The sequence below is a fragment of the Struthio camelus genome, chromosome 3 (assembly GCF_040807025.1).
Source record: "Struthio camelus isolate bStrCam1 chromosome 3, bStrCam1.hap1, whole genome shotgun sequence".
Taxonomy (NCBI): domain Eukaryota; kingdom Metazoa; phylum Chordata; class Aves; order Struthioniformes; family Struthionidae; genus Struthio; species Struthio camelus.
This window is the reverse complement of record NC_090944.1, coordinates 95078683-95094417: the sequence shown is the minus strand read 5'-3', so window position 1 is coordinate 95094417 and position 15735 is coordinate 95078683. Positions and strand designations below refer to the sequence as shown.

The 15735-nt window shown below is 42.1% G+C and overlaps 1 protein-coding gene across 7 annotated transcripts in view; it reads right to left on the bottom strand.

The window, feature by feature from the left end:
* Positions 1-14167, bottom strand: part of MTR (5-methyltetrahydrofolate-homocysteine methyltransferase) — a 73389-nt gene extending 59222 nt beyond the window's left edge. For 2 of the 7 annotated variants that reach the window (XM_068939244.1, XM_068939243.1), the window contains exons 1-7: positions 13765-13957; positions 7471-7685; positions 4291-4380; positions 3316-3385; positions 2090-2182; positions 1891-1997; positions 516-575 (exon numbers count right to left, since the gene is read on the bottom strand). In XM_068939244.1, coding sequence (XP_068795345.1) covers positions 516-575; positions 1891-1997; positions 2090-2182; positions 3316-3385; positions 4291-4380; positions 7471-7685; positions 13765-13801 — 672 coding nt within the window. In that variant the 5' untranslated portion in view covers positions 13802-13957. Of the gene's footprint in view, positions 1-515; positions 576-1890; positions 1998-2089; positions 2183-3315; positions 3386-4290; positions 4381-7470; positions 7686-7826; positions 7927-11871; positions 11986-13764; positions 13958-14150 lie in introns of those variants that run through there. The other 5 variants (XM_068939246.1, XM_068939245.1, XM_068939247.1 and 2 more) reach the window with 5 other exon arrangements.
* Between the last annotated feature and the right edge of the window lie 1568 nt (positions 14168-15735).

Genomic DNA, 15735 nt, shown 5'->3' with positions numbered 1-15735 from the left:
GCTGGAAGAATATAACAAAACTTTCAAAATAAGCTTATCCTATTTTTGTATTCATCCCTATGCGTTCATTATTGCCCGCTGTCGGAGAAAGGCATTAGATAGACCTTTTCTGACCTAAAATCGCCACTCCTATACATGTCACTTGAACATTTGGAAAAAATTACTTAGTTTCATCTTTGAAGCACTAGTTCTTACTATACCTCGTGAAGCAAGCCTCAGAAAGTACCAGCTCTTTTTCTTGTGTAAATATGTAGACAGGAATGAAGTCATTCCTTAAGCTTCAGTTTGATAAGAAGTTCCATCCAGCTTATGGCTGATTTCATGAAGCTCTTCCCATATAAGTTTCTCCTTCCACAATCATGTGATAGGACAAAAGCACATTTCTAACACGACATTGACTTCCTTCATTTCAAGCCGTATTTCAAAATGCCTTTATCAACTGCCACCTCCATCTAGTTCAGGAACTAGGCCTAAGTATATGTAAAGCATTAAGTAAATGAGTATTATATACTTACAAATATTGGTCGGGGATTGTACTCTCCCTCAAACAACTTCTGGAGAGCAAACAGAGCCGCCTATAGAATAATAAGTTGCAAAATGTTAACGGAAGATTTGGGGGTTTTTCCGTTCATCTTTTGGTTGGTTGGCTGTTTTTTGTGCACAAATACCTTTCCCCTCCCCTTTTTTTTCTTTTTTTTCCTAAGTTTTTGTGGCTCTTTGTATAACCTGCTACCTCATACTGCCTGCAAGAACTTAAGTGTACTCAAAGAGGGTTTCCCTCACCTCCAACATCTTCCAGATTTAAAATAGATGTCGGTAACAGGGAGAAAATAAGTGTCATCGAGCAACCAAATAAGATTAAAGCTTTTATGAATCCTAAATCACATCAGCATATACTCATCACTCCTTTCTGCAGCATAACCTCACCCCCAAAATGGTTGCATATACTATTCTCAGCATATATTTACTGCCCTTGAATGTGATTAGGCATGCAGCCTGCAGAAGAATTCTAACCCTCACATATTGTAACAGTGAGGACTGCAGTGGCCCCCTGGGAAAGTCCTGGAAATTCCTGACTCCTTCCGAAGTTCCATGTGAATATGAACTTCCCTCAGCACTATCAAGCCTATGCGGTCCTAGTGGAGCCTCTATGATGACTGGTCAAATCTGCAAAGGATGAGTAAATTCCACTGCACATCAGCCTTCGGCAAACACCTAAAGAAATGCTATGTGCCTATCCAGTCAGACTTTTCCACGTAAAATTGCAAGACAGTTAAAAGATCCTTAACAATTCCATCACTCGCACTGAGTAACTACTAGAAAAATGAGGAGGTATCAACATCAGATGAATTTTGGCATAATTCATCATTTTATTCCTCCTACTTTATCCCTGTAATCCCCTGTCCCCCCCTCCTTTTTTTTTTTTTTAATAAAGTTGCCTGCAGAGTGTCAGAGTTCCCCAAAATCATATTTTAAACAGGACATAAGCCTTCCCATTCCTGCAATCAGACACACTGGACAACCTCTCTCCAGTGTGTAACATAAGCATCTTTTGGACAGACATGCTTACACTGAAAAACAAAAACATCAAACACATTCAGAGGTGTCTTGCAGTGCAGCAGTGCTGCTGGGAATGAAAGAGGAGAGCTGGCACAGAGAGCCAGAAACATATTAACAGCATACATTAAAAGGCAAAGGAAAATACTCTGGAAAAGGCTGTTTTATCATTAAAAAAACATTTCCTTATGTTTTGCCTGTTTACAATCAACTTAAGTCTTTTAATGCATTTAACAAGCAGTAGCTGATAGTTCTTTCAAGTACCACACTGAATTTACTTAGGTAGTTTGCTGAATACTTGTATTACTAGGGAATTTTTTCCAGGAGTCTCACCTTGGCATTGGCTGTATCAAATATGGTTTCTACTAACATGATATCCACTCCTCCATCCAAAAGTCCTTTGGCCTGTTCCGTGTAGGCTTCAACCAGTTCATCAAATGCTGTAAAACAGGAATTACTCTAACATTATCTGGAAGTATCTTTTTTGAGCCTATCACCTAAGTTAAGTAACTCGATCGTTATAAGTACTTACTGATGTTCCTGTACTCTGGTCTTTCCACAGAGGGGGACACAGAGAGCGTCCTGTTTGTTGGACCCATGGCTCCAGCAACATATCTCCTAATTCCTAAACCAAGAGAGAGCAAAAAACCCTACTTACCTTTGGTTTGACAATGACAGTCATAGCATTAGAAAAAAGACTCCAAGGTCTCCAAGACATAGATATTATTCAAAGGTGAAGAACTACCATACAAGAAAATCTTGTCTCAAAGCAAGAATTTACTTTGGTCTGGATAGTATATATGATCACCCAGCACAGCTGACTTCTTTGTTTAATTTTATTCCACAAGATGTTCTATATGTATACACGCTACACAAAAGAACATTGAAGAAAAAGACAACTGCAAGCTATTGCCTCAAGTCACTTTTTCTTTTAAGTATCATTTCTCTCTTACATAGGAAGCCTCACTCAATTAATGCAAATACACAGCACCAAACTGTTTCGGAATTTTTCATTACATAACACGACTTGGATACTTTGTGGTATATTTTTCAGGAAAAAAAAAGGATTTTTTTTTAAAAGCATGCTTCAAATCGTACATTTTTATTGCGCATTATGAATCACATCAGTAAGGTGGTATCTGGACACCACAGTAGCACCATTAGCTGGAAATACACTTTGATGCTATAATCCAGGAACAAATTTATTGTCTTTGAAAGAAGGCATTAATAAAGCCACGAAGGTAAAAGTACCTGACCATCATCTGTAAATGCATAGTCTAAGAAAATTCCAGCCATTGTCGAGCTCCCGAAAACAGGAGGTTTACCCTAAGAGTAAATGGTAATCCACGTCCACCCAGAGTCAACTATCCTAATTCTGTATTAAAAAGATGAGAGCTGTATTTTACAAACCTAAGAAACTTCTAGTCACTGCTGCATTTCAGAGAAGATGAATTCATCTGAAGACCTTCAAGTCATTTCCCAAGTCTCTCTCTCGCGGTCTAAAGCAGCTGGGCACAGAACAGTCATCCTCCAGAACACACTTAAGGACCACACCTTGCAAAAACGCATCTCTTTTTTCATATCACACTGATTTCAATAAAATTGTTATTGTGCACAAAACAAAGCGTGTGTGCGTCTGCAAGCTGTGTCCCTGTGATGTAAGCCATCAAGCTATCCTCCAGGTAACAACTTTCCAAAAATTGTAGCAAGACAGTCAAAACTATAAAGGAATAATAAATTAAAATAAATATTGCTCACCTGTCTGAGCAGTTACATCATCTGCTGCTTTTCTGGCCACCTGTGCTGAGACTCTGTTTAACTGATACGCCTAGAACAATTATAGAAAATTACCAGCAAACTCTTCGCTCTGTACAGAATACCTTCTCCTCAAAGCAACTCAATACTTCACTATGTAGCCTGCACTGCACTCTGAAAGCTCCCTAAGCCACAAAAATACACACATGCATAATTGTAAGACCTCAAAGGGAACAGCTTTATACATCTGAGCAACAGAGCGGCATGACATGACAGGCCTCATCCCACACATGTCTCATTCTACAGCTGCTAACAGTAAATTTTAATTCTGTAAATCTTACTGAAGTCAATGGAAGCTCAAGATCAGGACATGAAGTGGATAAAATTAAGCTACTTTTTAAATGACTTTTCATTCGGGTGGCATATTTTAATTTACCTTCTTTCATAAATATCTCCAATTTCAAAACAATATAAACCACAGAATAGATAACAGAAACGCAAGCTTAAGAGGAGTTCCACGTAGCACAATCCTCTCCTGCCTGCAACAGCATTCTGGGCCAGAGAGCTAAGCACACAGACCACAACTAGGAACAAAGGGGGTTCCACTGAGGCATTTGGTAAACTGGAAGCACTGAAGCAAAACGTTCCTGTTCACAGAACTGAGACCTTCTGTGAATACTCGAACAAAATCTAGGACAAATCACTATTGCCTGTGCCTTCATCAACAAGTGGCACACTATGCTTATCACACATAGCAAGCATAATCGTTTTCCTTCTCTTGTCTGCAACAATGGAAATGAGCTACAAAGACACTGGGATGGTGTCTGGCTGTCAGCAGAGAGCCTGGTCACACAGCTCAAGAGACAGCATGCAGTCAGTTAACACAATTCTGATGGACTCTGGGACTAAGGTAATCTTGGCTGCTGAGACAAAAATCTTGATTAACATTTTAATGTCTATATAGTTCAGAATTCTTACCAAATGCTCAAGGCCATAGTCAGCTTGTGCAACTCGGGTGCTGCTGAAAGTGTTAGTTTCAATGATGTCAGCACCTGACAGCAAGTATTCCTGGAAGACACGAAAGAAGAAAAAAAAATTATCCAGCACTTCCAGAATTGAGATCTGGAATGAAGGCACCCCAATTATTTTGCCGCATTCAGTTGAAAGAGGTCACAAGTCATCTCCTAATTCAAAGCAAATCACATTCTAAGTCGTTACTCTACTCTGAGTCTAAAGCACAGGGTCAAAGCAATAGAATTGCTCCATATAACAAGTTTTCAGAGTTTTAGTGTCAGTCACGCTTTCTATTAACAGGTGACATTTACAGAGTCACTTCCACTACCGACTTCAGAGCCTGGAGCACATTCTGCATTTTCAAACAGGGACACAGTGAGGAGCAGCCCAATCACCAACAGTAAGCAGGGCCTGCTGTAGGCAACCCCAGAAAACGCAGCAGTTATCTAACAAGCGAGGGATAAAAACCTTAAAATATCATGGAGGGAGCTGTACAGCAGAGGAGCATACTGGGGCAGAATGTAAGCTTAGGAGAATTATGGTTTGTACAGATCACATTTAATCTTTAACTAATGGCCCAGATTCACAAAAATAATTAAGTGCTCCGCTTCAGTTATTTGTCTAATTCTCAGTGAAGTAAACTGAAATCAATGTAAATTGAAAAAATTCCACAGATTCTAGCTTGCATTTTGATGACCTCTATCAACTGCCTTCCTCTTTCCCTAACTACTCTTGCTGATCAGGTTGACTTTTCGGTGACAGGAACATTATCCATCTACACATTTAGGAAACACTTCCTCAATTCAGGCACCACTGAAGGTATAGAAAGAAAAAAAAAACACTCTTATTTTTCATCTAGAGAGAAGAGTACATAAAACTATACATTTTAAACATGACCATAATCTACTAGTATTCAATTTATTCCACATCTGGAATAAATTTTCTGTCAAACTTGAATATACCACAGAGGAAGAGGGATTTTACCATTATTTTCTGTGGTTGTTCAAAATGTAAATAAATAAGAGCAACAGTATATAAATATGGAAAAATACTAATTTCTAGTGAGTCTAGAAATTTTTATAACAATAGTTAAGAGGGTGCTTCAGGCTGATGCATAGGCTTTTGGAAAGCACCCCTTAAAGACCAAAACTGAACTAAGCAAGTTCAGGGAGAATCAACTGCTTTCCAGCTATACAAAAATATCCAAGAAAAACAATCGCTATAATCCTTTTCCAATAATTTGACAGCATTACTGCCCTTTATCTATTAGGTTTGATGGGAAATGATTGGAAAAACATCTGCTTCAACACAAGTAAACAAGTTACTATTGCATTGCCTCCCCTGCGTACTCAAGCAGATAAAGACACTTCAAGTGGTAGCGAGTTAAAAATACTGATACAACTATTAAACACATACCACTGGGATTCTCCCTTAAGAAGCAGATGAGCTCAAGAGGTATTAGGGCAAATAAAAGTCTTGATCCAAATGACAATGGAACGGAATTAAATTTGCAAATATATGCAATTTATATGCAATAATATGCAAATAACCAAGTAATGAGTTTCAGAACATCACCTAGACAGATGAGCTTCACTGCATTTTTAAGAGAAAGATTTGTTAAATGTGTATACCCTTGTGCTGTCTTTTGTATAGTTCAAAACTTCCTTCTGGCAAACACCTTTACAACTTTACTGTGTACCATCATAATAGGAAATAATATGCTCTAAACAGGAAAAACATTCTTGTCTTTGAAAATATGTCACCTCTCTTACCCCTGAATCTTATTTTGTCAAATAAGGTACAGCTAACATTTATTCTTAAAGTTACTGATTTCTGTGAGATCTGACTCACTGGACCATTAGAAAAAAAAGCATATAATGGGGTTACAGTTACTCTGTAGAAATATTTTCATCTGCTAATTTGAGCTCTGTCCAGTCCTCAGAAAAAATATGCACTGGTAGCTACAAAATATGAAGATACCACCAGCGGCTCTGAAAGCTCCTAACCCACAGGTTGCTGCAGGCATAGGGATCACCACAGACTTGCTCTTTTCTTACACTCTTCCTAAAGCACCTAGAACTGTCCATTGTCAGAGACAGGACAGCAGGCTGTCAGTGGTCTGACTCAAAACACTCATTCTCAAGTAATGTTCCATCTTGCTAAACCTGTAAAAATTCAGTTGTTAAACCAGTTTACCTAATTAACACTACCAGCCCAGCAGCCTACCGAACTTCTAAGAGTCACAACAATAACACCTTAACTGACAGGCTAGGGACTAAACTCAATCTACAAACGTATCCTCCTCCAATTTCTATACATCAATCAAATTTCTATAGGTCACTGATTCTTTTCAGTTCTTGTCATTCTTAAAATTTAAAGACTAAAAGTTAGAATGTGAATATTAAACTACAGAATGCATACCAAGCTTCACAACTGTAAGTCAATTATGATTCTAAGCAACAAAATATTGATCTTTCTAATAAGTGACTGGAAATACCCAGAACCGATGTCAGGCTTCTACTGTGTAAGTAAGTTTGCAATGGTATTTTAACATTCTAATTACTACAGTAAGACCTGTAAATATCTGCAGCTCAAGAAATAAAAGACAAGTTAAAAAGTCTTAACAGTGATATGGAAATAATAAAGTCTGACTGCAAATTCCTAAAGGTCATCCCATTTACTCTATGGGCCACAAATAGAATAGGTATACTCAAGCTCTATGGAGAAGCCTGCTTCAGGCTGTCCTATTTAACAGCTCTTTAGTACAGAGTTATAGAAACATACACCTAGAAGTCAGCTTTGTCCTACTTAGATGCAGTTTAAATGTTAGCTGAGGAGGAGAAAAGGAAAGAATAATGAAAGAAATCAGAATCTACCATTAACAGAAACACATCAGGAACATAAGTCAAAAAAAGATTTAAAAACAACACCGGCTGGGTGATGTTAGAAACCGAGACTCGAATGCTACGCTTACTCAACCAGAACAGTCACGTACGCTCATTTTTCTCCACGCGGTTACCTAGCATTCTCTTCTGCATCTCCAGCAGGCTCCAGAGCGCCAGTAGCCTGGGGAAGGGAAGGGGAGCCCAGAGGCTGAATTCTCCTTCCATCTCTTGTCAGGAGAAAGAAACCAGAACACCCTACCTTGTGAATGTCACAGACGATATCAGGTTGAGTTATACTGAGAAGGTCATTATTGCCTTTCAAAGGCTTGGGATGATCTTTAAATTCATGCCCTCGGAAATCCTCTTCTGACAGGGCATGCTGCTGGATCATAGTACCCATGCCTCCATCCAAAACCATTATCCGCTCCTGCAGAACCGATTCAATTTCATCTCTCACGCTTTTCTCGGTACTTGCTGTAAGAAAATAAACCCAAAAGTTAAGCAGCTCTGAAATCCCGTATTTATATACTTCCGCAACCTGAGTTACTCCAGTTTAAGAAACAGAATAAAATAACTAATCCTCTACTGAAATCAAACTGTAATTGGTTACTTCACCTAGAGCAGAAATCACTTAGTGTCAGGGAACAGCTGCATCTAAGTAGAATTAGACTTAATTGGTCTTCCACCCAAGTACAAGTCACTTCCATATAGTGAACTGCAGAAACAGAGTAATCAAAGTTCACAAGGGCACATACTAAAGTCTTGTACAAACTAGTCTCCAACACTGAAAAGTATGATAATTTCTATTACAGTAACATTAAAAAACAAACAAACGGAAAACACACAACTGCCTCTTTTAGTACCAGAGACCATACTATAAACGGTACACAACTGCAAACCAGAAACTAGTAAACACCGTTGAAAAAAAATTCTACTTTAACTGTCTATACAGTAGTGAGGCAGAGAAAGAAAAACTGAGCAAGCAGAGACAATTTTTCAACTGCAGCCACTTCTGAGTCCCAGATTCAGACAGCCACAGGATCTCTTTCTCCTTCTAGGATTAGAACTGCAAGGATTTTGCACTGCTACTAGGTAGCAACTGCCAAGACACACTAATAGAAAATGCCCAGGCTTTAGAAAGCCTTTTGTACAAACGCAGGAAGATCTTCTCTTGCTCCACAACAATGCCCAAAGAAAACTAATGCAGCAAATAATATGCTAATAATAAGGTATTGGATAGGGTAAGTCTCACACTGACCAAAATAGAAAGCTGCAGAAATTTCAAAGCTGCCATTAGGAATGAAGACACAGTATTTTAATGCTTTGAGATCTAAAACAAAGTCCAACCCATACATAAAACAAAACCCCACACACTGAGACCTTAAAAAACCAACAAAAAAACCCCCACACAACTGTAGCATCTCTTCTCTGGTTGAAATGAAGAGTAACCTTATCTTCCTTTTCCTCTCTAGGATTTACATAGTATCATTTCAGAATGAAGACACATTCACATGTGCACAACAAAATATTCAAACAGCCCCTCTGTTCCAAAAACCAAAACTCTCTGTACAAGAGAGCGGGACTCCACTTATCTTTCACAGCTGTGTAGATGAATGACCTGCTATTTATTCTTCATCCTTCTCCTTCATTCAGCTTGTGCTTACTGATTTTAAGCAAACAACAGTTTTGCCTTTTGGTTATGCACTACCACTTGTAAAAAAAGAAAGATTTCTGAAGTGCAAAAACACGTTCTTACCTCACTACCACTTAGGGATGTAAGTAATGAATATTCAGTGGCATCTGTTAACTGATTTATTTAACCTTTTTCTTCTGCATTCTTTAAATATACCCTCTCTTTTAACATCAGTATTATTAAAAAGAAATAAGCTGAAAAGAAGACAGGGCTGAGAGTAAAGTATTACAAGGGTACATTTATAGCAGCACTCTGGAAGAGCAAGTCTAAACCAGAATTACTTTCCCCGAGATGGGAAGCCAAATGAAATTTGCTCTATAACAAGTATGAAGCATTTGAAGGGAGAGCAGAATACCAAATAAGAAAAAAAAAAAAGCCACCCTTTCTTCAAGTTGAAAGTTTTCCCATTATTATCACCAAACAGGCAGACTCAGCAGGCTCTTATGCAAGGGCTCAAACCTACTAATGTTAAACCAACAAAGCATTCATGAAACTAAAATCAATCCTGGAGCTAAAGGCTTTCGGAAGCAGGACCTAAAAAACTGTATCTAAAAGTAGGCCTACAGTGCAGATTCACATGGGCAGTAGTTCACTCATACATGCTTTGAAAGGGCTATAACCCAATCAGACATATGGGTTAGAGTTTGCTTTTACTTTAAGGTAGACTCTCAACTGCTCGGCACTGAGGGTCACGGAAGCCTGGAGAACTGAGCTTACCTTGCCATTAGTCTTCCTAGTACCATTCCTTCTCTCTGTTGGCTTGTATCCATTTTACCTACTTGTTTCACACTTATCTTCTCATACACACTGGAAAGCAAATGAAGATTTACACTCATCTGCCTTTTTTTTTTTTTTTTTTTTTTAATTCTGCATCTCATGTAGTCTGCTTTGTTCTCTCTACAGCTTGCCCAGCTGAACAGATGCCACTTCAGTGTACTGTTTTCTGTTTACAGGAGCGCAACAAATTCCTGCTTAACCTCTGCTCCCAGCTAGGGGACAGCCTCGTTCTGGAGAAGCTTTCAAAATCTGTACTTCTTCAGCAGCATCTGAAAGACCTTGTAAGAAATAGCAGGGAGACCTTTAAGGTGACTCTCCAAAGCTATAAGTACACAGATGGTATGTTTCATAGATGGATGGCATAGCTCCACGTCCATCAAAACCCATTCTACCCGTCCTTACTACGGGCAAGTTTCCTGTTCTTCAGTTATGAAGCTACCACCACCTTAAGACAGCCTCTGGCACAGAGATCGTGCAATTTTCAGGTTGGAAGCAGAAAGTCTGCAGGCCTAAAATGACACAAGAAATCAGAGCAGGTCAAGTCAGAAGCCCAAGTTTGAAAGTACTGAACTCTCTCCTTGGGAGGAAAGCAGGGAGGTGGGGAGCCAGTTCTGTTAAAGCAAATATCATCAACTTAATTCAACATCCAACTCCATAATTCTCATCTCCAACAGACAGGGCACAAGAGCTGGTTACCGAATAAACACGAAAAACGTTTGGAGAAATTCCTAAGTAGGGAAAATCTCCGACAGGCACCTTTTTCAGGTTTATAAGCCCTGCTCCTGACCTGGTTTGTTCAGCTGCAAGTCGAGGACAAATTTCCTTTACAAAGATGACTGGTAAGCCTTGGGAAACTGACTCCCCCTTCCATTCAGAAGTCACCAGAAGAAAAATTGCCTCTATAGCTTAACAGAAATAGTAGCAAACTAGCAGTGGCAACAGGACCCAGCACAGTTTACCTTGATTTCACACTCCACTGAAACATAAAGTATACTACCGTGGTGTCCTTAGACTGGAACTAGTTTAGCAGATCTTGCCAAGACAGAACAAAAGTGAACCCAGCAAAAGCTAACAGCACTACCATGATGCAGAACACAGAATAAAAATAAAAAAATAAAAAAATAAAAAAATAAAACCTAAAAAGATGCTACTTCACTTCCTCAAGATAACCACTGTGCCTTAAGATCATACAAACAAGTAAATTACCTGTCTAGAAAGGAGAAATGAAATCAGCTAAAGCATTTTTAGATGTTTCCAAGTATTTTGTCAGGGCAATTCAAGCACAAGATGGTTCTTTGGTACAGCTGTTGGCCCCTATAATCAGTCCAGCACTAGTGATTATAAACCGTACCCAACTGTAATATACCATTTTCATAATGTGGCAACTAAACAGTTCAGAGGATAAAATAAGATGATGTTACTTCATCTCCTTATCTAAATCCAACCTACATACAGGCTATATATCCAGAATTGAACAGGTAAATGTACTTTCTCCTTTTCTTTTTAAAAAAAAAAAAAAAAGACTTCAAAGGTTGCAATTTGATTAAAAATACATTTTTCTGATGCCTGCGATGATTCTCAAAAAATGTTTTTTATTATTTATGCACTTCTGTTAATAATGTATTCTTGGTATAAAACAGTCCGGCGTATGAGTTCCTTCCAAAGCTTTAACAAAGGAACAGCTGGGCTGTGACAGTATTACGGTTTTTTCATCACTTTATTATGAGACACAAATGAGAAACTACAGAGAGCTACAGGCACTTAAGATACCTACTATTTCCTAGGCTAACCAGGTCCTGTCCTAAGTGGCAGCAGCTGCCCCTTTCAAATTGCACACCCAGTCCTGCAAACCAACATCAGCTTGCACGAGCTCAAAGCACAAGTCTCCTTTTTATTCAAAAAAATATTGTGCAGCACACCGAAAACATGCAAGGCATGCACAATAGTAGCTAGAAAGAATGCTCCTGCTATCAGCCTGCCAGAGATACCTCCTGACCACCCTATAATTACTTGATGTGTAATTAATTAAATCTTCTTCAGCTGGGTGCCCTCTGGCAACATTAAGAGTTTCACGAGCTACAGCAACAGATGGTAGACAGGTCCTCTACAACAGTGGGCACCAGCACCTTGTGGATGAGTTACTTCTTCCGCTGCCTATCCAAAGCGATAAGCATCGTATCTTATCAGTACCTGTTATGTGCACCTTGCTGACGTTTTCTGTGTTGTCACTTGTCTTCAGAAGCAATCAAGTCTTGCATAACAGATAAACAGCCTCTTTTATAGCTGAACCATTTATGAAGTTAGCTTAAAGGGCAAATGACAAGCACAAAAGTCACTGAGGTCCCAGAATAGTACAGAAGGCCTATTAGTTGTGTCCACTGTTTCTAGCTAAATGTACTGATCCTGGGGCTCACAAAGTTTCCAGTGGTGTAACCACAACTGCCCATCTCTCAACATTAAACTGTTCACTACAGATTAGTAGCCATTCAAGACAGACAGGCACCACCGGAAAACGCAAACTGGCCTCTAGACCAGCACGGCCTCGCTCTCTGGCATGCCCTGCTGCTGAAAGGCTAGGGAGAAGCGCATCGCTCTGCTCCCCGGTGCTCTGCTCCCAAATGCAGATGCTTTGCACCACTGCCAAATGTATACAACAGCATCGGCTGCCTCGTGCCCGCCATCCTGCGCGAGGACACCCAGCTGCACAGAGGGACTCCACAAACGCCCCCACCAAACGCGTCCAATTTCTGCTTCCAGCTAACGCCGGACTCTTCCCTGACTCGCCAGCACTTCTCAAAAGCATTAGAAATACCCTCTATCATTTCCCGCTTCAGTCAAACACACTCGGTTCTGCCACAGCAGAACAGTCACTAGCGACAGCTGCTTGCTTTGACCTGACACGGCGTGGGAAAAGGCACCAGGAGATCAAAGCCACTTCTGCCAGCACTTCTGCTTGGCAGAACCTCACACCACCAAAGCAGTTTCTAGAGTCAGCGAGGTGCTAAGAGCAAGCAACCGCAACTATATCTATATATCTATATAAAAAACTGTAAGAGGCTCCTTGAATCAATTGCACTCCCCTGCTACCACAGGCACCGCCTGCAATAACAGCAGCACTAGCGGAGCATACCTCCGTGGGCGTGAGCTGCACACAACCCTGCAGAGGGGATGACTGCACGCCATTTTGACAAGCCTAGGGATGCATGCCTGGACTGAAGCACAGGCGCAAAGACAGGCATGCCCTCAGAAATATTAAGAAGCAAAGCGCTTGGGATCTCTGCATGCAGCAGAATCACTGAAAGCACCCGCCGAAAGATCTGCCCATTTAAAATACTGGCAATGCCACGTACAAGCTCGTTTTCCTGCCCCTCCCCGCCTCCTTTTAATTTTTTTTTTTAACCTGAAAAACGGAATTTTTTTTGCTTAGAGTCAATGCAGGTGAAGCACACAGCCCCTACTTCAAAGCAGCAGCCACGCAAATCATTCTTTTTTTCAACTTAAATCTGTCCCACAGCCCCGTGGGGGTTTACAGGCACTTTTAAGATTCCTTCCAGATACGCTGAAATCTCAGGCAAGGGACTGGCTACGCATGGGAGCGGCGAAGGGCCCCTGAAACACATGTCCTTATAACACCAGCAACGCTGAACGCCTGGGCTGGCATGGCGCTTTCAAACGCATGCTGTTCAGCGCATCTCAGCCGTAAAACGCAGCTCTTAAGAAAAGCTGAACGCGTTACAAGCAGCTGTACCCACGCACTAAAACGGCTTTAACCGGCGACTTCGCTGTTTTAAAGCCAGGCGTGAACCGAAAGGAGCGAAAAGGGCGGGCAGGCTGGCCGCTCGCGGCCCGAGGAGCGGACCACCAACGGCCGAGCAGCTCAACGCCGTTTTCCTTCCCATGTGGCCACTCCCGCCCGCCGCCCCCTCAGCGCCCGCATCCCAGCCGGGGGCACCCCCGGGGGGGCTCCGGCTCCCCGCCCCGCCCCGTCCCACGCGCGGCGGCGGGGCCGCGCCTGAGGGGAGGCGGGGGGCAGCCCCGCCGCGCCCCCTCCCCCACCCGCAACGCTCGCGCCGCGCGCGTTACCCGGCGACTCCGCGCCCGCGTGGCGCGTGGGCGCCATGCTGCCGAGACGTCAGCGGCGCTGCGCGGGCCGCCCGGAGGGAGGGAGCGAGGGAGCGAGGGGAGCAGGGACCGGCGCGCAGGTGGCGGCGGGGCGGGCACGAGCCGCGGCGCTGCTGAGTCAGCCCCTGACGCGCGAGCTGCGCGCCGCCGGCAGGCCGGGGGGCGGGGGTGGGGGGGGTTGGAGGGCGCGCGCGCGTGCGCGCGCTGCGGGGGCCGCGCGGAGGGCGGCCGTTGCCGCAGGCGGCGGGGGAGGGGCGGCGTCCCTGCCGCTTGCCGCGCCAGGAGGGCGGCGGGCGTTAGCTGGCCCCTGAGGGAGCCGCGGCCCCTGCGCGGGCGGCTTCGCTCACTGAGGCCCGCTGTTCACCGAAGCTGAAGGAGGTTTCCCTCTTGGAGACCTCTGGCCCTCGGTCGGCTTTGGCGGGGTTGGGCAACAGGCGCTGGAGTTGTTGCTAGTTGGCTGGCAGCCGCATCAAGCGGGCTAAAAGCTAAGCTGGGACGTTGGCTTGCTTTCCCTTGGTGGCCTGAGGATTGCAGGGGAAAGTATGTCTTTGGAATCACAGAAACGACCATTCTGTAATTAAAGGCTTCTTAATGTCACGAGAGAGGCAAATGTGTCTAAACTGGAAGTCAGAGACTTGACTGTAATGGATTACTGACATAAGAGACTGGAAGCAAATGTAGACTAAATGAATTGAGTACATGAAGGCACAGTTTGACTGCTGAATAAAACGAGTAAAACAAGTCCTAGTCAGACATGGACTGACTCTTGAGTCATGACCTCTTTCCATGATGATACATCCTATCAAGTTATTATCCGAGGACCGACATTTTAAATGAAGTAAACACATGTCCGTTAACAGCTGCAGATCAGCCTTTCAGAAATTGCACTGAGTATAGCTAGTGCTCGAGTTTGCCAGGAGTAAGAATAGCTTCAGGGAATAACCACCACATTCAATTTAGGCACTACTAGTTTAAATGCCATTGATAACCATTAATGGTACGGACATTTAAACTATTTCAGTGGTCAAAACATGGAAAACGAAGTATGTAAGGTGGATGTAGACCAATCTTTCCTGTTCTTCTTGGTGGGTTCAGTAACTGAAGTGAGCAAAGAAAATGCTGTAAGTGAAGATGCAATGGCCTCTAAATTAGTTCTTACAAGAAACAGGTTTGATTTGTTTTTCAGGTGGCTGAGACTCAGTTCTGTACGATAGTTGTGAAGTCTTTTATCAGCTAAGAATAGGTGTTGTTGCTACGTGTATGATACTTACAAAGGGTTCTGCGTTTTCACTGGGAAAAATTTAGGGGACCACGAATCAGAAAGAGTTAAAAACCATTAGTGGAGATAACCCCTATAGGCTAAAAGCTTACTGTTGAGTTTTGATTTAAGATACAAGGATAGCTGGTTGCAGACCTGAGTCCAATATGCTCTAGAAACTTTCATAATCAGCTGTCACTTCAGTCAATAGTGATGCAAGCGTGTATAAAAATGTAGCTTCATGCTTAATAGATTTATGTCTATGTAGCTTCGTGTTTAATAGATTTGTGTCTAATTCAGCTTCAGAAGAAATACAGCCAGCTTGCAAATCAACTCCACAGAATGAGAGCAGTCCAACTTCTTCAGCTGTATAGGCCATACTCCAGTTTTTAAATGAAAGGAGATGTTGCTGGAGAACGGACCAAATTGCAGTATAAAATGTGAAGGTCATCACTCATCAACTTTAAAAGCCTAACAACAGAGGAGAAATACACTAATCATAAGCAAAAATCATTGACTCCTAGAGACTGCTTAATTCCCTTGTTCTCAGTTTTACAAAGAAATTGCAGACAGGGTAGAGGTGGGCAGCGTTTTAAGGACCTTCCATTAAGGGATTTTAGGGTTGTATATCTCCTTGTTTGATTTTCTGTCTTCAACTTCCAACCTTTTTGTCA